The 24,154-nt window shown below is 36.9% G+C and overlaps 1 protein-coding gene across 3 annotated transcripts in view; it reads right to left on the reverse strand.

Annotated features, from left to right (window-relative positions):
• The window catches only part of LOC106874879 (SCO-spondin), an 86,728-nt gene that overhangs the window by 13,878 nt on the left and 48,696 nt on the right, over positions 1 to 24,154 (reverse strand). For all 3 annotated transcript variants that reach the window (XM_089343616.1, XM_089343617.1, XM_089343615.1), the window contains exons 14-28: positions 23,714 to 24,031; positions 22,769 to 22,930; positions 21,037 to 21,268; positions 19,384 to 19,645; positions 15,936 to 16,131; positions 14,966 to 15,057; positions 14,136 to 14,185; positions 11,734 to 12,075; positions 10,438 to 10,646; positions 8,239 to 8,372; positions 6,864 to 6,973; positions 5,716 to 5,865; positions 4,368 to 4,461; positions 2,395 to 2,552; positions 1,253 to 1,366 (exon numbers count right to left, since the gene is read on the reverse strand). In XM_089343616.1, the coding sequence (XP_089199742.1) occupies positions 1,253 to 1,366; positions 2,395 to 2,552; positions 4,368 to 4,461; positions 5,716 to 5,865; positions 6,864 to 6,973; positions 8,239 to 8,372; positions 10,438 to 10,646; positions 11,734 to 12,075; positions 14,136 to 14,185; positions 14,966 to 15,057; positions 15,936 to 16,131; positions 19,384 to 19,645; positions 21,037 to 21,268; positions 22,769 to 22,930; positions 23,714 to 24,031 (2,623 nt within the window). The remainder of the gene's footprint in view (positions 1 to 1,252; positions 1,367 to 2,394; positions 2,553 to 4,367; positions 4,462 to 5,715; positions 5,866 to 6,863; positions 6,974 to 8,238; positions 8,373 to 10,437; positions 10,647 to 11,733; positions 12,076 to 14,135; positions 14,186 to 14,965; positions 15,058 to 15,935; positions 16,132 to 19,383; positions 19,646 to 21,036; positions 21,269 to 22,768; positions 22,931 to 23,713; positions 24,032 to 24,154) is intronic.

Consider the following 24,154-nt stretch of genomic DNA (forward strand, 5'->3'; position numbering starts at 1 on the left):
ATGGGTCTTATGAACAATTTTAATTTTTCACAGAGAGAGAAGCGAATCTAATTATATGGTATGGAGAGGAGACACGCTCGTAAAATAAACACATCGTTCTGTAAATTTGTTTTCGAAAGGAAATAATAACACTATTTTATCAAATATAGTTTTTAACAAATAAAGGCAAAGAAAAGAAAAAAAAGAAGCGGAAAAAAGAAAAAAAGGGGAGAAAAAAACATCAATGTAGCACCAAGTGCTTCAACTGGTCGCACACCACAAGGTTCAACGGAACCTTCTGAAACAAGCCAACATGCTCGCGATGTTACCGCGGGCGATAGCGAGGCTAAGGCGTTGGGAAAGCCAAGCGCCCTCACGGGCATCACCTGACACCTCGGTGAGGCGAGCTGCCAACGATGGCAAGAACTTCGCCGTTAGTGGTTCAGTCCCTCAAAACGTCTCAAACGCCACAGGTTAGAAGAGATAGTTCACTGCCAGGTCCCGATACTTCAGGGTTTTGTTCCATTCGACTACGGAAGCAGTGACCCTCCCATTTACCGGAGCAAAAGAGTCACAGACTGACATAAAACTTGCAATCAAAAGAGTACAAGTCGCCTGCCAATGCTTGTCACTGGAACTTACTGTGACAATCGAGAGAGAGAGAGAGAAAGAAAGAAAGAAAGAGAGAGAGAGAAAGAGAGAGAGAGAGAGAGGAAAAAGTTTTATACAAGCTTCCGCCATTTAAAACTAACCTTGTACAGATTTCCTAATATTTCGTTTCTTGTATTTTATAAAATTCTATGGCGATGGATGCAGTGAAAAGTCCTATCCACGTACATGCAGAGATGAAAGTGTGCGAGTGTTTATAGATCGGATGGGCTGAAGTGTATGCTCAAATATCATGTACGTGGCACAATCCCTCGCCACCAATTGTTTCTCTTACGAAATGCACATAGATACTTTGCTTGACCCAAAATTATAATCTAAGATGCATCTTGATTACGCGACCATACCTGTACCATGTAATACGTTTCTTAACTTTATTTAAAAGATTTCTTTTATCAAGTTAACATATTTATTACTTCTTAAAGGAGAGAAAGATAGTCAACTGCCTCGCAGCCCCACTCATATACATTCCCTGCGCCTTCAGAAGACAGCAGATAAGTGTGGACATGTGGACGACTTGAATTTGGTATTGAAAAAAAAAGCCGAAGTAAATATGATAAAACCTTGGCAATATGGGGGGTCTGAGCAAAAGCCTATTGTTACTTACGACAATTCATTTCATCAGTTTGGTCCAGACAATCAAACATCCCATCGCAGACGAATTCATTAGAGATACATTTGCCACTTCCGCAGACAAATTCGTTGCCTTTACACTGGTATGCTGGGGGGAAAAAAATTACTCTTTTTAAAATTTGCATTGAAATTTAAAAGGAAATTTTGTTTAAAAGTTGTAAATACAAAACAAATTGATCTTTTAGTTGACAAAAGCATTTAACATTTTAGTTTTTCTTTTTTTTTTTTATCTTAATGCTAATGATTCTGCTAGCTCGCCGCATTTGAAACCTTTAATATTCTTCCTTCACAGAATGCGATGAGCTGGCAGAAACGTTAACACGCCGGGCGAAATGCTTCGCGGTATTTCGTCTGTCTTTACGTTCTGAGTTCAAATTCCGCCGAGGTCGTCTTTGCCTTTCATCCTTTCGGGGTCGATAAATTAAGTACCAGTTGCGTACTGAGGTCGATCTAGTCGACTGGTCCTCTCCCCAAAACTTTCGGGCCTTGTGCCTAGAGTAAGAAAGAATATTCTTCCTTCACAGATGGTTCCTGCATTGTTCACTCCTGTAAAACAAAATGACATACAGGACACCCCACCCTTTATCAATGGCTCTGATATATATAGTGGAGGCGCAATGGCCCAGTGGTTAGGGCAGCGGACTCGCGGTCATAGGATCGCGGTTTTGATTCCCAGACCGGGCATTGTGAGTGTTTATTGAGCGAAAACACCTAAAGCTCCACGAGGCTCCGGCAGGGGATGGTGGCGAACCCTGCTGTACTCTTTCACCACTTTCTTTCACTCTTACTTCCTGTTTCTGTTGTGCCTGTAATTCAAAGGGTCAGCCTTGTCACACTGTGTCACGCTGAATATCCCCGAGAACTACGTTAAGGGTACACGTGTCTGTGGAGTGCTCAGCCACTTGCACGTTAATTTCACGAGCAGGCTGTTCCGTTGATCGGATCAACTGGAACCCTCGACGGAGTGCCAACAACAAAATGATATATATATATATATATATATATTTAATATTTTACGTCACCTGATAGACTTAAAGAAGGTAAAAGGGATTAATGAATCATTTTTACTTTGTAGTGAAAGTGGCAAGGTGGCAAAAGAGTTTTACAAGAACTTACTGCAGTTGTGTTCATCCGAACCGTCTCTGCAATCCATGCGACCATCGCATTTGTACTTGGAATCAATACAGTCGCCATTTTGACACTTTGTTTCGTTTGCTTTGCATGTTGCTGAACAATTGGAGATGAGACAGTGGAATTTCCCATTGGAACAAGTACTACAAGAGAATCGAACGCAGAATTAATGTTTAGGATCTTATCATACATTACAAGGATTTATATGAATTTTAATGGTTTATTCTTTTATTATTTTACTTGTTTTGGTCATTTGACTGTGTCCATGTTGGAGCAACGCCTTTAGTCGAACTACTCGACTCCCCCCACCCCCAGGACTTATTCTTTGTAAGCCTAGCACTTATTCTATCGGTCTCTTTTATCGAACCACTAAGTTACAGGTACGTAAACACACCAACATCGGTTGTCAACTGATGATGGGTGGACAAACATGACACACAAACATATACATATATATACACAACACACGACGAGCTTCTTTCGGTTTCCACCTACCAAATCCACTCACAAGGCTTTGGTCGGCCCGAGGCTGTAGTAGAAGACACTTGCCCAAGGTGCCACGCAGTGGGACTGAACCAAGAACAATGTGGATGGGAAGTAAGCTTCTTGCCACACAGCCATATGTATACATATTAATAGTTCAAGACGTAGAAGGCACATGGCTTAATGGTTAGGATATTTGACTCCCGATCATAAGGCCATGAGTTCGATTTCTGGCAGTGTGTTGTGTCCTTGTGAAAGATATTTTGTCTCATGTTGCTCCAGTCCACTCGGCTGATAAAAAGGAATCGTACCTGTATTTCAAAAGGACCAACCTTGTCACATTCTTTGTCAAGCTGAATCACCCTGAGAACTATGTTAAGGTTATGTGTGTCTGTGGAGTACTCAGCCACTTTCACATTAATTTCAGTGGCAGGCTCTTCTAATGATCAGATCAACTGGAATACTCAACGTCGTAGCCAGTTTATATACAATAGTTTATATATAATAGTTATACAGTTTATATATAATATATACAGTTTATATATAATAGTTTATATACACATGCTGGCTACATAATTGGAGATTGCAATGGTTTATATTAAACGCACATAGCTTGAGTAGAGTTGATGTTTTATATACACATGATAGTTTATATAGATACAATGGTCTATATACACATCTTTCTTCTTTCTTGCCTTTAACCCTCCAACGCGGAGTATAGGCCACTTATAATTGAATTCCATGTTGCATAATTTTTCGCTTCTGTACTTATACTCTGCCATGAATGTCCCCCTTTCTCTAGTTCCTTTTGTGTTGATCTACGCCACGAGTTCTTAGGCCTACCAGGATATATATACATGCTGGTTTATAAAGATATAATGCTTTATATAGAGGTAGTTGTTTACACATAATTGATGCGAGCATAGCTGTGTGGTTAAGGAGTTCACTTCTCAACCACATGATTCTGGGTTCAGTCTCACAGTGCAGCATCTTGGCCAGGTGCTTTCTACTATAGCTTCAGGCTGACCAAAGCCTTGAGCGTGAATTTGATTGGTGGAAACTCCATCATGTGTATATGTATGTGTGAAAGTGGTTAAGCCTCTTTTGATAGACAAAAGGGAAAAACTTATTTTAATTCTTTCATTAACTCCAGAAATGTTTTTTTGTTTCTATTGTGAACTTCTCAACAACACAGATCTCTCTCTACTTGTTTAAGTAATGATAACAGAACCCATAATTAAAGTACAATAATGTACACCAGTTCACGTAGTGAAATAGAATGTCTACACTAACTTAACTATTCTTTTTGATGAGGATGGCAACTCTGAGTAGTTTATTCCCTTAACAATTCTTTTTTTCTCTCCTTATATTGCAAGTACATTTAAAGAAGGTATGAACATCACTAAGTTTCATCTGTTATCTACAACATGTCATGCATGAAAAAAATTTTCACAAAAATGTGATGGAAACCATACCAATTTTTACATTCCGATGTGACTTTTGCTCCAGGTGGGTAGTACTTGCCATTATCATAACATTTACACTCAGATGCAGGGATGCATGATTTACCTGGTAATATTATATACAATATTAGAGTTAGCATGGCAAATATAGAACATATATGAGGGTTAATATGACAAGAAAAGAGCAGATATCAGGGTTAATATGACAAAAATAGAACAAGCGGCAATGTTAGTATGAAAGTAATAGAAATGGAATCAGAGCTAGTTTGATAAGAATAGAACTGGTATCGGTGTTAGTTTGGTAGATATAGAACTAGTATCAGTGTTAATATAACATAAATAGAAGAGATTGTGGTGGCATAGGCTTTTGGAGTGAGACTGATAGTGATGGTATAGACATTTGAGTTAACTGAGATAGTCTGGTCACTAAAAGTAGTATAATGAAGATAGAAAGATCTTTGACTTCAACTCATCTTAGTATTATTAGTGTTGAAATAAATATTGCCAAAAAGAAACCAAGAGTTACAGCAATAAACTAATTGGTTTTAAATTTTGGCACAATGCCAACAATTGCATAGGAAGGGGTAAATTGATTACATCAACCCCAGTACTGCATCAGGGTATTTATTATTATTATTGTTATTATTCTGAAAGATTCACGGATAGTTCTTAATTACCAGTTATTCTTTACTTGAAAGCAGGCAATAACAAATCACCAAAGGTTTCAAGTAGTCCCTTCTCCTGCGATTCAAAGAGACAATACTCTCCTTAGAATGCAAGTCGTACCCAACAATGCCATCTTCTGGATCACCTCGAACCTGACAGAAGCTCCAATATTCTTTAAATATGTTTTTCAAAGCCCTTGGAAACTGCTCCCAATGCTCCAATTATTATTATTATTATTATTATTATTATTATCTTTGCACAGCTTCTAACGCTGGAGATGTACTATGTTGCCAGCTGTTCACTACCAGTGAACTAAGGTAACACCCCTTATTTTTCGAGCACCTTGCGGAGTATTCGAGCGGTTCCAAGCAGTGCTGTTTTCTACAAGTGCTCCACCCTTATTGCAGCCCCTATTATTATTATTATTAGTAGTAGTAGTAGTAGTAGTAGTTGTTGTTGTTGTTAAAATATGGTAAGTAATTGCAACAACTTAAAAACTGGTCCTCATCGTACAAGACATATACACTCGTAAGACAGGTTCTGGTGGAGAGATGTGACACACAAACTATGGAACTCGTATAGAACTTGATGTGACAGAAATAAAAGAGACATCGTTGTTGTGAAGGAGAAGGACAGAGGTCTAAACACCGTTGTGATATCTGGGTGGAGTTAGTGAAGACTTGAAGTAGCTTACCTTCTTGGACATAGCCTGATGGACAGAAACAACCTTCAATACAATGTGTTGACTCACAAAACTTTTCTGGTTCATCTCCAATGTTACGACATGTTGCTTGGCAAGGAGGACCACAAGAAACGTATTTGAAGCCATTTTCACACTGTATAGCTGAAATTATGCAATTGTATATAAATATATATATATATATATATATATATATATATATATATACCGTAAATCCTCGAGTACAGTGTGCCCTTGAGTATAATACGCAGGGCATTTTTAGGGAGCTGTACCTCTGAAAAACCTAAACCTTGTGTATAATACGCACCCCTTCTCTAACTTGAGTCAAGGAGGTCTATATAACATCTTTGGTTTGTAAACATATATACGGTAACGTTTTTTATTATTATTGTATATATAACATAATGCAAACGTGTAGCTTTTTTGTGCTCTTTGTTTGCAGAAAATAAAGAAATAACAGTAATAACGTCAGTGAAAAATAAATATTAAGTAAATTGCCTTTACATATTTATCACTTAGAGAATTTTGCTTAGAAAATATTTTTCATTTTTAACCTCGTATATAGTACGCACTAGAAATTTCGACCTTTAAATTTTGGGGAAAAAGTGCGGATTATACTCGAGGATTTACGGTATATATATATGTATAAATTTATACAGAACGAGGACGGAATAAACAGGTTTTAATTACAAATTACATTTTTTTTGTGCAGTGGAACACACATATATGTATGTGTATGCATGTAAATGTATCTGTATGTGTGTTGAGGCAATGTGTCCAATGCCAGTGTCGCGTACCTGGCACCCATGCTGGTGGCACATAAAAAGCACCTGTTGAACATTGGGCCTCACAGAGGCAATAATGTGTTCAATGCCAGTATCGCATAACTGGCACCTGTGCCAGTGGAATGTAAAAAGCACCAATCAAATATTGCACACAGTCATCCCCCCCCCCCTTGATCCACAGTCTGTAATTTCTCTTATCCTCACCTTCTTGTACCTTGAGAGTGTCCTCTAGTACCTTATCCCAACCTTTCTCTTATTTCCTTCAGCCATGTGTCTCCTCTATAGCACTCTAACATACTTTTTATGTGTGTAGATGCATGTGTATGTACAAGTGTAAGTAGGTGTAATGTTACTTACGACACAAATGTTGGTGTCTCCATTTAACATGGTGACCATTTTTGTTGCATTCTTCCACAAAATTTGCAATGGCTGTACAGAGACATTCACAATCTCCTCCGCTGTCACAGCTTCAAATAAATAGAAAGGAAATAAGACATAAGAAAAGCGTCATTTATTTTGTTTAACTGTCCAAGTAATTTGTTGTAGTTTAGTCATTAAGTGACTTATGATCAGGCGTGGAGGCACAATGGCCCAGTGGTTAGGGCAGCGGACTCGAGGTTTCAATTCCCAGACCGAGCGTTGTGAGTGTTTATTGAGCGAAAACACCTAAAGCTCCACGAGGCTCCAGCAGGGGATGGTGGCGAACCCTGCTGTACTCTTCCACCACAACTTTCTCTCGTTCTTACTTCCTGTTTCTGTTGTGCCTGTAATTCAAAGGGTCAGCTGAATATCCCCGAGAACTACGTTAAGGGTACACGTGTCTGTGGAGTGCTCAGCCACTTGCACGTAATTTCATGAGCAGACTGTTCCGTTGATCGCATCAACTGGAACCCTCGACGTCGTAAGCGATGGAGTGCCAACAACAACAACTTTTTTGAGATGCATTGGATCCAGGACTACATTATAAATAAACTTTATAGACTGCATAATACTGTATGATCAGGTATGGTTTATTAGCCCCCAAACGCCATGTAAATGTTTGCCCTCTGAGGGGTATATTGACCACTTGTTGAGAATCACTGTTGAAGGGAGTCACTCAAAATGCTAGAAATTGTAAGGAGCTGTTATTTTGACGACACTCTTACTGACTTACAAAAGGAAGGGCACATTGTATTGATATATAATCTATGATGAAAATCGTTCCACGTCCAGAATGATTTTGGATCATAGATTAGCTTGATGTGGGCTGACCTAGGGCTAATTAGCAATATAAATAGCGCAAAAAGAAAAAAACAAATTTACAAAGAGAAAGAGAAGAGAGACACACACAGAGAATAAGAAGATAGAGAGAGAAAGGGGAAGAAGATTTAGAGAGAGAAAGAGAGACATACACACACACAGAATAAGAGGATCACAGAAAGATGAGAAGTCATGAAGAGTAACTCACAAAGAGAGAGTGAGAGAGAGAGAGAGAGAAAGAAAGAGAGCGAGGAAGAAAATTTAGAGAGAGAGGGAGAGAGAGGGGGGAGAAGTAATGTTAAACTTTTTGGTACTAACCTCATTAATGTTGGTGGAATTGTGTATATGATTTAATGACACTGTAATATTCTACAGCTTGTATCAAGAATGAGACAAGATAGACAAGTGTATATAATCAAATGCGGCATGCTACCATTGGTAGCAATTCTCCATTATTGGTTGTGAGAAGTAGTAAAAAAAGTACTAAACTTACCCACAAGCATCGTCCATGCAGTCCTTGTGGTATATTCTAGCTTTGTCTTCTGATATTGTTTCTCTGCATGCCTTGAAAAGTGGTCCCATTATAATGGAACAGGATTCTTCTGCCCAGAAACGCCGTTTATTGCCCTAAAGGATGAATTTAAGAAAAAAGTATCTCAGTTGTTGCTGTTTAACTCTAGATCATCTCTAGTCCAGAAGACCCATTATCAAAAGCGTTCCATTTGTGACCATCATGTCCATCTCTATATTAGAGACTACATGAGACTAAGATGCCTGGCTAAACATTGGGACTCACAGAAGGAATGAAGGGGGACCAAGATTCTTGGCAGTTTATCATGCTTGAAAAAACACGCCAAGCTAAGTAAAAGCATAGTTACCCTTGTGTCCAGGCCTGTCCCTTGCAACCCTCTCCAGCTGAGCATCCCCAGCCTTATGGGGTCATGGGTGATGGTACCACATAAAATGCACCCATGCCAGTGTTGTGTAAAAGCACCCAGTATGCTCTGTAAAGTGGCTGGCATTAAGAAGGGTATCCAGCCATAGAAACCATGCTAAAGCAGACAAGAAGCCTGAACAGCCCTTAAGCTGGTCAGTTCCTGTCAAACTGCCACCCCTATGCGAACATGGAAAACAGACGTTTAATGACGATGAAGATGATTACAATATAAATGGAGAATTGGTACTAACAGAGATGTTAATCAAGATATTTAGAGCCAAAACCAATGCCTTATTGACTCACCGAGAGGAAAACTATCTTAATTGCCAAAGCTACAGAAACCACAAATCCTAAAACTACAGTCCTTAATATGTCTTTCTACAAACTACGAATCCTTAGTTGCAATAATATCTTAGAATGTGAATGAACATCTAGAAGAAAACAACCAGTTTCCAGAAGAGCCAAGGTCTGCTGTAAAGGCTTGTATGGTTGGAAAGGTCAATTACTGATCAGGAAAACTAAAGATTGCTGAAAGAAAAAGAATCTGAACATGGTTTGAATTAATTACACTGTGTAACAAAATTTTTATATTTTTGAAGTTGAATAATCCCTTGTTGGCCTCGACACCTTTTTTGTTGTTCTTGCTGCTGTTGTAATTGATGTTGTTTCTATCAATAATTCTTTACCACAATCAATCAACTGATGATATGATAACATATCATCGCAATTTCTTCCAAAAGATTATATTGTTGTGAGGCATGGGATCCAAAATTCTCCTTTTATCTTCAGTGGGACATTGAATTGTGAAAATCATTTTTTCACAGCAGATATATGCCATCTCTACTCAGCCGAGCCAAACCAATCCCTCCAATCAAGCATAATAGCATCAAGACCTGTTTGCTACTGTATAGCGCTATTCTAATGGTGTAGTGTGGATATTTCTTTAAGGAATGTATATAGTTATGAGAAGTCAGTACTCAATACTTAATAAAAGAATTACTGGTAGATTCTTTTAATTGTGATAAAATACTAAAAATATGGTTGGCTTTTTCCAATCACAAATGGGGAATATATTTTCTAGAAAGTTATAATGGAGTCTGGGAAAATTGTGGTGGGGCATGAGATCCAGAATTTTCTCTTTTTTTTTAGTGGGACATTGTTTTTGTCTGTTCCTTCTCAAGCCATGCCTGGCTCATAAGGGCCAGTTTCATTGGTGTATAGGTACCCCACCTGGACAGGACGCCGGTCCGTCACAGGTGATCTGCTAGATGCAGGAGGAAAGCGTGAGAGAAAGTTGTGGCAAAAGAGTCAGCAGAAGTTTGCCATTTCCTTCTGCCAGAACCACTTGGTGGTTAGGTATTTCATTCATAAACACACACACCACCCGGTCTGAGATTTGAACCCATGATCCCTCGACCATGAATCCGCTGCTCTAACCACTAGACCATGTGCCTCCACTAGTGGGACATGGAATAGTGAAAATGTCTTTTTCACAGCAAACAACCTCCACCTCTACTCAGCCTAGCCAAACCAATCCCTCCAGCCAAGAATAATAGCATGAAGACCTGTTTGCTACTGTAAGGCGCTATTCTAATGGTGTAGTGTGGATATTTCTTTAAGGAATGTATATAGTTATGAAATATTAAAAATAAAGTTTTCTTTCCAACCATCGGTAGGGCATAGATTTTTCTGGAAAGTTATTGTAGGACCAGGAGAAAAACAGGTTAGCAAACATTGCTATTAAGTATTCCTTACCTCACATGGTGAGAATTTATCTGCGGGTTTGTCTTGGTTAATCCTGGGGCAGTCATTTATTCTCCAGCTATGACCAAACGAAGAAGCTTTGGACAGCAGCATCCCATCTGGAGAAGCAAAGTCATCTTCTGTGTCGCCATTGTAGTTACCACAAAGTCCTTCCACTTCATTTCTCCAGGTTTTGTTCAAATGGAGATAAACCCTGGTCCCTGTTAAAGAAAATATCAAAAGCAGATTAAAAAAAAAGAAGAAGTAAACTTCCTTCCTGAGTCAAAGACTCATAAACAGCCAGTTTCCTGGTTTCCATAGCATATATCTTCCTCACCTGGATGGGACACCAATCTGTCACAGGGTGACTCACTTTTGCCAGCTAAGTGGACTGGGGCAATGTGAAATGAAGTGTTTTGCTCAAGAACACAACATGTTGCCTAGTCCAGGAATCGAAACCACAATCTTAAGATCATGAATCCAACATGTTGACCACTAAGTCACATGCCTCCACAAAGCAGATTAGATTAGTAAAATATAGGCTAAGGATTAACAATTAACAATTAACTTTATGCTTTTGTTATTATACTTGGGGATGATCATATTTTGCCAATTAAACACATGCACTATATATTTGGTTTCCACTTCAACTTTATTATTATTATTATTGTTATTATTATTATTATCATTATTATTATTGAGAGAGCAGAGCATGCTAGCAAAGTGACACTGGGGTAAAATATCCGAAGCCCATTATACCCATCATGACTACCCGTCTGATAAGGGTACGCCAGGCACATGCATCACAACCATATGTGTGCGACATGGTGATCTCATATCAAGATAAATAGTGCATGAATTTGCAGGTGGGGCCAATTAGAATTTTCTTCAGGTCGAGTAGCCCATCCCGCTCAAAATGTCCCTGTGTGTGTGGACAGAGTGAGAAAACAACTGTCTCAGGAAAGCAAAGATAAGTGTGTGTGTGTGTGTGAGAGAGAGAGAGAGAGAGAGACAGACAGACAGACAGTGAAAAAGAGAGAGAGTGAGTGAGAGAGAGAGAAAGACAGAGTGAGAGAGAGAAAGAAAAAGATAAAGAAAGAGTGAGAAAGAGAAAGAGAGAGAGAGAGAGAGACTGACAGACAGACAGCCAGAGAGTGAAAAAGAGAGAGAGTGGGTGAATGAGAAAGATAGAGTGAGTGAGAGAGAGAGAGAAAGACAGAGTGAGAGAGAAAAAGAAAAAGATAAAGAAAGAGTGAGAGAGAGAGAGAGAGAGAGAGAGAGCAAAATGATGCAACTGAAATTACTTACCAAAATCCCACTGAATAATCAAACCAAACCGAGTTGCAATGTGTAAGAACATTCCAGCCGTGTAGATGCTGATGTCAACCCCGTTGTACTCATTGTTTTCCAATCCAACATCATTCACACTTACATTGCCTCCATGGATTAAATGGATTTTAGTTTTCCAGATTTTAATATTCACAGATTTCGTACATGTTACCCCTGATGTGCCACACTTGATGTTCTCCGCTGATATAATGAAAGTCTCATCTTTTGACTTGGATAAAACATAGTCACAGGATCCCATAAATGTGAAGTGTTTGCCATCAAATGTGGTGTAATGAGGATCTCCTGATGCCCAACAGGTAGCTAATAAATATAAACAGACATATAAAATGCGTGTGTGTATATATATATATGTATACAAGATATAATATTTGAAAGGATTTGAAAAGAAAATAGAAGGTTTAAAAAGGTAACTGTTATATATATAAGGATTCCATAATCCTGTCATTATCATTTAACATCCGTCCTCCATGCTTCATGCTGGCATGGATTGGACACTTTAACAGAAGCGGCAGGCAAGCCAGAGGACTGCACCAAGCTCGGCTGTCTGTTTTGCCATGGTTTCTATAGCTGGATGCCCTGCCTAAGGTCAATCACTTCACAGAGTAGACTGGGTGCTTTTTACATGGTACCCACATCAGTGAGGTATGCTTTGGTATAGTTTTTATGGCTGGATGCCTTTCTTAATGCCAACCACTTCAAAGAGTGTTATTATAAGTTGAAGAATACATACTGTAAGGTGTGTGTGTGTGTGTGTGTGTGTGTGTGTGTGTAGATAAATAGATACATAGCTAAAATTAAAATTTAGGGTTCAGCAAGCATTGCTTCACCACACACCAAAAATTAGTAATAGCAGCCAAAGCTACCATTTCTCTACTGTCTCAGGAGTCGTATTTTTGGTAGAGAAATAGTAGTTTTGACTGCTATTTCTAATTTTCAGTGTGTGGTGAAGCAATGCTTGCTGAACCCTAAATTTTAATTTTGTCTATATAAATTTACCGAAAATGGTTTTTTAACACACCAAACTACTTGGTAAAATTATTAATTAATTAATTATTAATTTTTATCCTATATCTGTATAGATAGGATAGCTAGCTAGATAGATAGATAAAAATAAATAATGTAAAAGCAAAATATTTGGCATCACTCAAAGAAACATTTAATTTAGGTGGAGAATATAAAAAGATCAAGTCTCTTTCAGCTGTTTTTAGAAAAGCCAAATATGTGGATCATGATATTGTATGAGGATTATATATATATATATATATATATATATATATATATATATATATATATATATATATATATATATATATATATAATCCTGAATAATGTTGACATTCAACATCATTCAGAGCCAAGACTAGTAACGACTTTTGTGTTCACTGCAGAGGAAAGAGTGAAAGCAAGATTAATGACAGATGACCCATAGTCAGAGCACATCCACATAGACTTGCGAATCATAGCGACCCCTGAAGTTCATTGATTATTACTGGAACTATACGCAATAAACAGAGATGAGACTGGTGATACAGAAAAGTAAAGGAGATTATTCTGACATGCTTCATGGTTGATTGGTTAGTCTTTAGAGGTAAGCACCCCACCATCATTACAAGAACACTCAAATTGATCTAAGTGACTATATCCACCAACCCCCCATCAACATGTAACTGGGTTTTTTTATCTCAACATTCGCTAATATTCCCGAGCGAAGTTAAATATCTAAATATATGTTTGTATAACAGATGAATTCATACAGATATTCTCAGCATTGTAACATATTTTGATAATTTACATCAACCCTTTCATTACTGGATTAATATTGAGATGCTGTGTGTTTCTTTCAATTACTTTAAATACAACAAAGAATTTAGTAAAATAACTTAGTTATCATTAAGCTAGTTTCAGGAACATAAACTGTGACTAAGGTCTGGTGGAAGATTTTAATTCAGAACTTATGAAAACAAAACATTTGTACTACAGAGCCAGAGGTGGTTTCAGCTAATTTGGTACCAAAATGGTTAAGAATTGTTTCTCTATTATATATTTTAACCCCTTTGTTACCATATTTCTGTTGAGATGCTCTGTGTTTCTTTCAATTAATTTTAAATATAACAAAGAATTTAGTAAAATAACTTAGTTATCGTTAAGCTAGTGCTAGGAAACATAAATTATGACTAAGGTTTGGTGGAAGATTTTAATTCAAAACTATTGAAAACAAAACATTTGTACTCAGATCTAGAGCCAGTTTCAGCCGGGTTGGTAACAAAAGGGTTACATAAAAGTGATAGTAATTTCAAGACAGTCATGTTGTAATGTGAACACCATAGAAATAAACTAAAATGTTGGAATATGATGCTTACCCGAACAACCAACTTCTCTTTCTTTTATCCAAGTTCGATCATAGCATTTTCTGTGAAACAAAGATGAAAGTGTTATCATTAAATTTTACTCGTCAGAGCTCTCAATCTTACTTGCTCTGTTTAATTCCGAGAGAGAAGACAGTGTCCTGCTGTCAAAGGTCTCACAGGATCTCTTTTCAGGAATTATAAGACTTTGTACTTGGATGTTAAGAACCGTGGAAGATACTTAACACTCAAGTACTGATCTTAAAAATCCTCACTATCCCCGGTAGAGCAGTTTTTTGAGCATGCTCTGCCCTCATGTCAATTCCAATTTCTCCAACTTGGTTGTTAGTGCTTTTAGTGACCTTGCAACTACTGGGATAACAGTTACTCTCTTCATTACAACTTCATCTTTATTATTATTGTTGTTATTATTATTATTATTATTATTATTATTATTATTATTATTATCATCATCAGGTGGTAAGATAGCAGAAGCATTAGCACACTGGGCAAAACACTTAGCGATATTTCATGTGGCTTTATATTTTGAGTTCGAATTCCACTGAGATCGACTTGTAATGGGAACACCAAAGAAATAACCTATCATTAGACAGTCGCAGAAAAATGCTTTGCAATATCTCATTCGACTGTTTACATTCTGAGTTCAGTTTATGCCAAGGTGAACTTTGCTTTCCATCCGCCTGGGACCAATAAAATGAAGTACTTGTCAAATACTGAGGTTGATGATATAACGTGGAAGCGTTACAGACAGGCTAAGTAACGGAGTGACAAGCAAAATTATTACAAGATAGTTTGTGTATTTAAATAAAGGAAAAACTACTTACAGCTCTGTGCAGCCAATTTTAATTATTTCTTTTTGTTTATACCATTTTCCTTTATAAGAGCAAGGACACTGGTTTGGTGCTATACATGTTCCCTGTAATGAATAAGTAAGAAATAAAAATACAAGTCTGTACATACATGTGCTTGGGGTTTGTCTTCCTACAGCATTGTCATATATTAAAACTTTCATCTCCTCAGAGTAGACTAGTAAATGTGTGGAAATGGCGATGACAATAATATTATTAATCCAAATATACAGTGTTGCCTGGTGGCCAATTAATGTAACGGAAATAATCAATTCTCCATAATATTTTGCAGGATTAGAAATTTGATTTTGAAATTGAGGAAATACTTAGAATATATATATTTATTTATTAGGTTGAGGAAAAAGTTAGTGCGCAGTGTTAAAATAATGTTTTTTTTTTATAAATTTTTGTGGTCTGTGTGTTCATTCAGTTCAAGTCATGTTCAATGGTGAATCATGGCACACTAACTTTTTCCTCAACCTAGTATTTTTCTTTTGGTTACTCATTGCAAATATAAAATTTCTAGTCTTATGTAATCATAAATAGTGCCATTTCATTCTCATTAGAAGTCATCCGCATGACATAACTGAATGTATATAAATTAGAATAAATCAAACATTTTTGAAAGCAAGAAATTTCTCAAAGATGGAAAATAATTACAGTTTGGAAGATATTCATGGAATATGCATTTTCTTTCCTTTTTTTTTTATTAATATGATATTAGAATAATATATGTAAAAACTAAAATAATGGTAGAAAACAGATTAATGGTAATAATGATATATAGGTGCATTCAGTATCTCATTTCTTTCTAAATACAATAGGGTCAGACTTCAAGGCAATTGGTTGCTATTTCTAGCAGGTCGAGAGACCATTTAAATATAGGGATCAGTGAATATGATGAGGTAGTGAAGTACTAGTGGGTAGCATGGAGACTGATACTTACGTCTGGTGACAACACCATTCCTGGATCACATCCACAGCCTTCAAATAGAGCATGTTTTGGGCAGAGGTTATCCTCATCAATGTTAAGACAGGTCAACTGGCATTTGCTGACATCGGTCAACCATTTCTGATTCTTGGGGCAAATAATCTCTTCTTTGCATTCTGAGCCACAGTTCCAGGATCCCATTGAACAAGTGCTTCAAACAAATTAAAACCATATAAGTATGTGCATGCACTTATTTCTTTATTGCCCACAAGGGGCTAAACATAGAGGGGACATATGCTGAAATAGGAATACCTTGAGGTGCGGGGTAGTTTTTGCAATCTCTTCCAGTAGAAGCAGTTTCAGGCCAATAGGGATATGAAACTCTCTAACCCTAACCCTAACCAGTTGGTCCTCTCCTGTTTGTGGATGAACAACCCCAAATTTATGTACTTTTAAAAATATCTGACTGTACTTTATAAAATACATAAAACCCTGTATGTACTCGTTGTATTTCTTGTGTATTTTCTTCATAATTATTCATTATATGTCTTTCTCACAAATGGGAATTTTATCAACCTTCTTTTGTATAACATTATCACTTCCCCCATCCATTTTTGTCTAATTTTGTCTTCTTAATCTCTGAGTATCTTTGTAACCCTCTAATTTTAAACATTGCATATAATTGTATGCAAGAATGAAATTGTATGTAATTGCTCTAAAGAATTATTATTATTATTATTGTTATTATTATTATTATTATTATTATTATTGTTCAGTAGTTTTATTTTTATAGCGTGCTTTCACTTCACTACCGAGCGCAGCTCTGTTTGCCTTGGGTATGATCTGTGGTTTGCTGTGATGCTCTTATGGTTACTGTATTGAAAGTGTTTTGCGTAGGATGTGTGCAGTGCCCAGTAGTGCAATTTTCTGTATGTTATATATATTTGTAAGTCCTGGTGTTTTTGTTATGTATTTGTCTGAATATTTTTTTTATTATACCTAAGGCACCTACTATGATAGGAATTGTTTCTGTTTTTAGATTCCACATTCGAGTTACCTCTATTTCCAGGTCTTTGTATTTTTATTATTATTATTATTATTATTATTATTATTATTATTATTATTATTCAGTAGTTTTATTTTTATAGCGCGCTTTCACTTCACTACCGAGCGCAGCTCTGTGTGCCTTGGGTATGTGCTGTGGTTTGCTGTGATGCTCTTATGGTTACTGTATTGAAAGTGTTTTGCGTAGGATGTGTGCAGTGCCCAGTAGTGCAATTTTCTGTATGTTATATATATTTGTAAGTCCTGGTTATCATTATTATTATTATTATTATTATTATTATTATTATTCAGTAGTTTTATTTTTATAACGTGCTTTCACTTCACTACCGAGCTCAGCTCTGTTTGCCTTGGGTATGTGCTGTGGTTTGCTGTGATGCTCTTATGGTTACTGTATTGAAAGTGTTTTGCGTAGGATGTGTGCAGTGCCCAGTAGTGCAATTTTCTGTATGTTATATATATTTGTAAGTCCTGGTTATCATTATTATTATTATTATTATTATTATTATTATTATTCAGTAGTTTTATTTTTATAACGTGCTTTCACTTCACTACCGAGCGCAGCTCTGTGTGCCTTGGGTATGTGCTGTGGTTTGCTGTGATGCTCTTATGGTTACTGTATTGAAAGTGTTTTGCGTAGGATGTGTGCAGTGCCCAGTAGTGCAATTTTCTGTATGTTATATATATTTGTAAGTCCTGGTTATCATTATTATTATTATTATTATTATTATTATTATTATTCAGTAGTTTTATTTTTATAACGTGCTTTCACTTCACTACCGAGCTCAGCTCTGTTTGCCTTGGGTATGTGCTGTGGTTTGCTGTGATGCTCTTATGGTTACTGTATTGAAAGTGTTTTGCGTAGGATGTGTGCAGTGCCCAGTAGTGCAATTTTCTGTATGTTATATATATTTGTAAGTCCTGGTTATCATTATTATTATTATTATTATTATTATTATTATTATTCAGTAGTTTTATTTTTATAACGTGCTTTCACTTCACTACCGAGCTCAGCTCTGTTTGCCTTGGGTATGTGCTGTGGTTTGCTGTGGTGCTCTTATGTTTACTGTATTGAAAGTGTTTTGCGTAGGATGTGTGCAGTGCCCAGTAGTGCAATTTTCTGTATGTTATATATATTTGTAAGTCCTGGTTATCATTATTATTATTATTATTATTATTATTATTATTATTCAGTAGTTTTATTTTTATAACGTGCTTTCACTTCACTACCGAGCTCAGCTCTGTGTGCCTTGGGTATGTGCTGTGGTTTGCTGTGATGCTCTTATGGTTACTGTATTGAAAGTGTTTTGCGTAGGATGTGTGCAGTGCCCAGTAGTGCAATTTTCTGTATGTTATATATATTTGTAAGTCCTGGTGTTTTTGTTATGTATTTGTCTGAATATTTTTTTTATTATACCTAAGGCACCTACTATGATAGGAATTGTTTCTGCTTTTAGATTCCACATTCGAGTTACCTCTATTTCCAGGTCTTTGTATTTTTATTATTATTATTATTATTATTATTATTATTATTATTATTATTATTCAGTAGTTTTATTTTTATAGCGCGCTTTCACTTCACTACCGAGCGCAGCTCTGTGTGCCTTGGGTATGTGCTGTGGTTTGCTGTGATGCTCTTATGGTTACTGTATTGAAAGTGTTTTGCGTAGGATGTGTGCAGTGCCCAGTAGTGCAATTTTCTGTATGTTATATATATTTGTAAGTCCTGGTTATCATTATTATTATTATTATTATTATTATTATTATTATCATTATTATTGTTATTTACTTTTGATCTGCATGTTTGTTACAACGACTTGCAAAGACACACCCAGTGTCCCAGGGTGAGTGAAGGATAAAAGATGCTACAGTATGACTGAAAGCTTGGGGAAGGGAAGTGGCAGGTGCAGTAGTGAACTATCATGATGTAATACAACATAGACATTTAAGTTAGTAGGGTTTTTCTAAGGAGGTGGGCAGTACTTGCCAGTACAATCTTTTGGATTTCTCTGAGACATGGTTCTCCTGGGATGTTATGTAGATGTTTCTCACATCCCATTTTTATCATACCTGGGGTACCTACAATAACAGGAACAATTCTTGTTTTAAGATGCCACATCTTTTGCATTTCAATTTTCTGGTCCTTATGTTTACTTGATTTTGTTAAATTTCTTTACAGATGTATTTTTATCAGTGGGAACATTTACATCGATTAGTCTACAAGTATTTCTTTTTCCCTGTCTTTAATAATTATGTCTGGTCAATTAACCTGGATCTTTCTGTTGGTGTTGATTGGAAAATCCCAGAGGATAGTGACATTTTATTATTATTATATAAAAAAATGATTATTATTATTGTTATTGCTATTACTGTTATTGTTGTTACTGCTAAATATAATTACCAATTAGTGCATTTCCGCCTCATAATAGAGCCAGCTTCATAGATTTTATTTCCACTCAGTTTGTCATAGCATGGACATTTGTCAGTGCCGACACATTTCATATTGTTGTTCAAGACAGTATTTGAATCTGGTCGACAAGCACATCCAGGAACACATTCTTCTTCACAAGAGGGATTCTGCACTTCTTTATCCCGACAATTTCCATTACAAGAACTTGCACATTCTAAATATTGAAGCCCAGAATCTGGTTCACATCCATAGCCTAATTAAGAATAAAAGGAAAGAAAAAAAAAGAATATAAATTCTTGAATAAAAATCCTTTATTGATATAAGAGCGGGGTACTGAAAGGTTCTTGGCTTTGGGTATAACAAAATATGGGAGGATCAGTTAATTATGGTTTTATTCAACATATTCCCCTCTCAGATTTACACACTTATTGCAGCAGTTTTTTGAAGCCCTGTAAAAGAACTAGGAAGGTTGGGCCTCCAACCAGGTCTTTTGTGATACCCTTCAAGCCAGAAATTTTTCAGCACCCTCTCATACTAGAAAGCTTACACTAGACATGAGAAACTGTGAAGTCAGTTAGTTTGGACAAGCACAACCCAAAGTGATGTCTTAGACACCCAAAGCCCTTAATGACAGAAGATGTAATATTTTCAATCAAGAACTGAGAGAAATTCCTCAGAAATTATCTACATGGAACTAAAGAGTTAAATTGTCTTTTACTTGTTCCAGTCATTAGACTGCAGTCATGCCTTGAGTTTATAGTCAAATAAATCAACCCCAGTACATCTTTTTTTCAGTCTGGTACTTATTCTATTGGTCTCTTTTGCCAAACCACTAAGTTCTAGAAATAGTGATACTATCAGCAAAATTATCCAAGCTTGTTTTACATTGTCCAATCTACATATACAGCCTTCCTACTTCTTCCCAGATTTGACAAAACTTCACACAGTTTTAATGATGGCACAGCCAAATGCACTCTGGGTGACACATGCATGGAAGTAAGCTTCTTACCACACAGCCATGCCTGCACTTATTTATGAATAAAATGGAACCATCAAATATCTGAGCAAGTTGTGTTAATATTAGACATTTGAAGGAAAAGTCGGATTTCTTGTCTTTGCAGCAAAATGATTTATCTCATTTTGTACAGTTTTTGGTGGGGCCTCATGGAGGTGAGGAACAAGGTAGTGAAGCATGATCTTCAAATGTTGGGCCTCACAGAGGCAATGACAAGTGACTGAGATCTTTGGCAATATGTGGTGCTTGAGAAGACTCGTCAAGCCAAGTGGAATTATAGTCATGGACAATGTCAGTGTCATGCAACTGGCAACCATGAAATCGTCGTCGTGGCTGTTGCTGGTGTCATGTAAATGGCACCCATTACACTCTGTGGAGTGGTTGACATTAGGAAGGGCATCCAGCCATAGAAACCATACCAAATCAGACTGGAACCCGGTGCAGCTCTCTGGCTTACCAGTTCCAGTCAAATTGTCTAACCCATGTCAGCATGGAAAAATGGACATTAAATGATGATGATGTTTTTATCATTTACCAATACAGACGACCATCACTTGTTTCTTTAGATTTTACAATTTTCCTTTTATAAACCCACCAAAGAAATAAAAACCAAGCAAAATATCACTTACCACACATATTTATTAAAGTTCTGTTCTGTCTCCAGTTAATTATTTGACCATGTTCTGCACACTTCCTTGAATAAGCCTCAAGAGAAATACACATTGGCAGGATGTCACTCGAAAGACACATTTCATATTTGCACATTTTGTAATAATACATGTAATCCACGTAACTGAAACACTTGGAAAACAGATGTTCATCTTTAAGAAACTTACAGGTTGCTTCAGCATTTTCTTTTGCCTTTTGATAAAGAAAAAATAAAGGAAAGAAAAAAAAAAGAATTATGCAATTTATCTCAGTATTGCCAGAGGAACTGGAAAACAAACATTTAATTGGAACTTACAAGGGGATGCAGATCTGCTTGAACAGATCTGCTTGAACAGAATTGCTTGAGCACAATTGAACAGGAGCTAAACAACAAACAAACAAATAAACAACAGTCCATGCAATAACACCAGATAATTTCTGTTAGCTTTTGATAAATTTGAAAAAAAAAGAATCTTTTTTTTCTCCTAATGAAGCATGAAATCCTGTAATTAAAAGATGAACAAGTATCACAAATAACTATTTAGTTTTTTAGAGAAAGTTATCTCAAACTGAAGACCGAGTCTAAATAGTTGCAGCAGAACAGAGTCCATAAAAACATTGATTCAACATGGTGCTATAAATATTTACTGAACCATACTATTCATACAAACATTAAAATACAAATATGAATCTATTGTAGCAGAAAAAGGAACCAAAATTCCATTTTGTGTCACAAAATAAGATACATTGCTTGCTTCACTCTACCAAAAATTATGAAATAATTTCTAAAAGCCAAGTAACACTAAACCAGACACTGGCAGTTTAGCCCTTCAGCATTTCTACCTGTTTTATGTTCAAACTAGCCAGATCTGGCCCCTCACACCTACCTTGCAAAGTAATTCTAAAAATAAATGATCAGGAGTGGCTGTGTGGTAAGTAGCTTGCTTACGAACCACATGGTTCCGGGTTCAGTCCCACTGCGTGGCACCTTGGGCAAGTGTCTTCTACTATAGCCTTGGGCCAACCAAAGCCTTGTAAGTGGATTTGGTAGACGAAAACTGAAAGAAGCCCATTGTATATATATATATATATATGTATATATATATATATGTATATATATATGTGTGTGTGTGTGTGTGTGTGTGTGTGTGTGTGTGTGTATGGGTTTATGTGTCTGTGTTTGTTCCCCCCCCCCAACATCACTTGACAACGATGCTGGTGTGTTTATGTCCCCGTAACTTAGCGGTTCGGCAAAAGAGACCGATAGAATAAGTACTAGGCTTACAAAGAATAAGTCGTGGGGTCGATTTGCTCGACTAAAGGCGGTGCTCCAGCATGGCCACAGTCAAATGACTGAAACAAGTAAAAGAGAAAAGAGTAAATACCATTGAAGTCTCAAAACTATGAGATAATGCATGATTAATTCAAGACAATATGAATAGATAAGCATTGCATTTGGCAGAATAAACTGAATGCCAACAGGTTAAATCTGTCACTTGAGAACAGGGCCTCCTAAATAACTTCTACCTAATCAATCTTATTGGTAAAATGAGAGTCAAACTGATGTTGTTGAAGAAGATAGTTGTCCAAAGAGAAGCACAGTGGAATCTAAATGGAATTCACATGGTTATGGAGCAAAATTCCTAACCACACAGCTATACCTGTAACCATAGTTATGAAAGATTTTACCAAAACTGAAAATTCTTCACTTACATAATAGAAATCTGTACAGGGATCTCCAAGTCTTCTTGGGGCATCTGCACAAGTCCTGTCTTTATAAATTTCCAGAAACTTTTCCACCGTTTCAGGGGCCCCGTTCTTCCCAGTTATTTCATCAGCTCGTTTGTAGTTGAATCTTCCACACAAACCTTGAACCTATAAATGAAGACACATGAGAGGAATTTAAAGAGTCATAGATTTTCCATTTTCCTACATCTTTTGCTGATTCACACACGCAAACAATGTTGGCACTCCATCGCTTACGACGACGTGGGTTCCAGTTGATCCGATCAACGGAACAGCCTGCTCGTGAAATTAACGTGCAACTGGCTGAGCACTCCACAGACACGTGTACCCTTAACGTAGTTCTCGGGGATATTCAGCGTGACACAGTGTGACAAGGCTGACCCTTTGAATTACAGGCACAACAGAAACAGGAAGAAAGAGTGAGAGAAAGTTGTGGTGGAAGAGTACAGCAGGGTTCGCCACCATCCCCTGCCAGAGCCTCGTGGAGCTTTAGGTGTTTTCGCTCAATAAACACTCACAACGCCCGGTCTGGGAATCGAAACCGCGATCCTATGACCGCGAGTCCGCAGCCCTAACCACTGGGCCATTGCGTCCCCACACGCAAACATAGGCACACACATACAACACATGCATATTAGTGGAAGATATTTTTACAGCTGGATGCTTTTCCAGCTACTAACCATTAATCCTTAAATTAACAGTAGAACCTCTTCCCAGGCATTTTCTCTCCTCAATTTGTGTTTCATAAAAATATAGGTTTTAACAATTTAAAATGAAATTTTAAACAAAAATGGGAAAATACTGAATAGATTGAAAAAACGAAAACTAGTGTAAAATTCCAAGAGGGATGAGAAGCAAAAAAGAAAAAAAAAATGGTAAATTGCAAGACAAGAACAAAGGGATTTCTATTACCTTGTTTTCAAAGAATGGATACAGTTTAATATAGAGTTGATGGTTTGGATTAAAGAGAACACGGAATCCAAAACCTTCCACTAAAACAAACTGATGCGTTGCTTTCTTCACATAGATATAGCGAGACAGATAGGGCAGTACAGGATTAATCTCATCGTTGACACTGATTTGGCTACCATCCAAAGTGATGGTGACTCCATAAGCAGAAATTATAACTTTCATCAGACAGTTTTGTTTTATCTTCCAACCACTTGAGCAGGGCCTGTAAGCAGCCGTGATTCTCAAATTGGCTCGTTTGTCGGTGTAGGTTCTTATTGGCTGGAAAGGAAATAAATATCGTTATACATCATGAAGAGATAATAAATTTATCAAATTATCTTAAATTAAATTGAACAAGGTACAGGAGTGGTTGTGTGGTAAGTAGCTTGCTTACCAACCACA

The sequence above is a fragment of the Octopus bimaculoides genome, chromosome 27 (assembly GCF_046866305.1).
Source record: "Octopus bimaculoides isolate indiv1 chromosome 27, ASM4686630v1, whole genome shotgun sequence".
In the NCBI taxonomy this organism is placed as follows: Eukaryota; Metazoa; Mollusca; class Cephalopoda; order Octopoda; family Octopodidae; genus Octopus; species Octopus bimaculoides.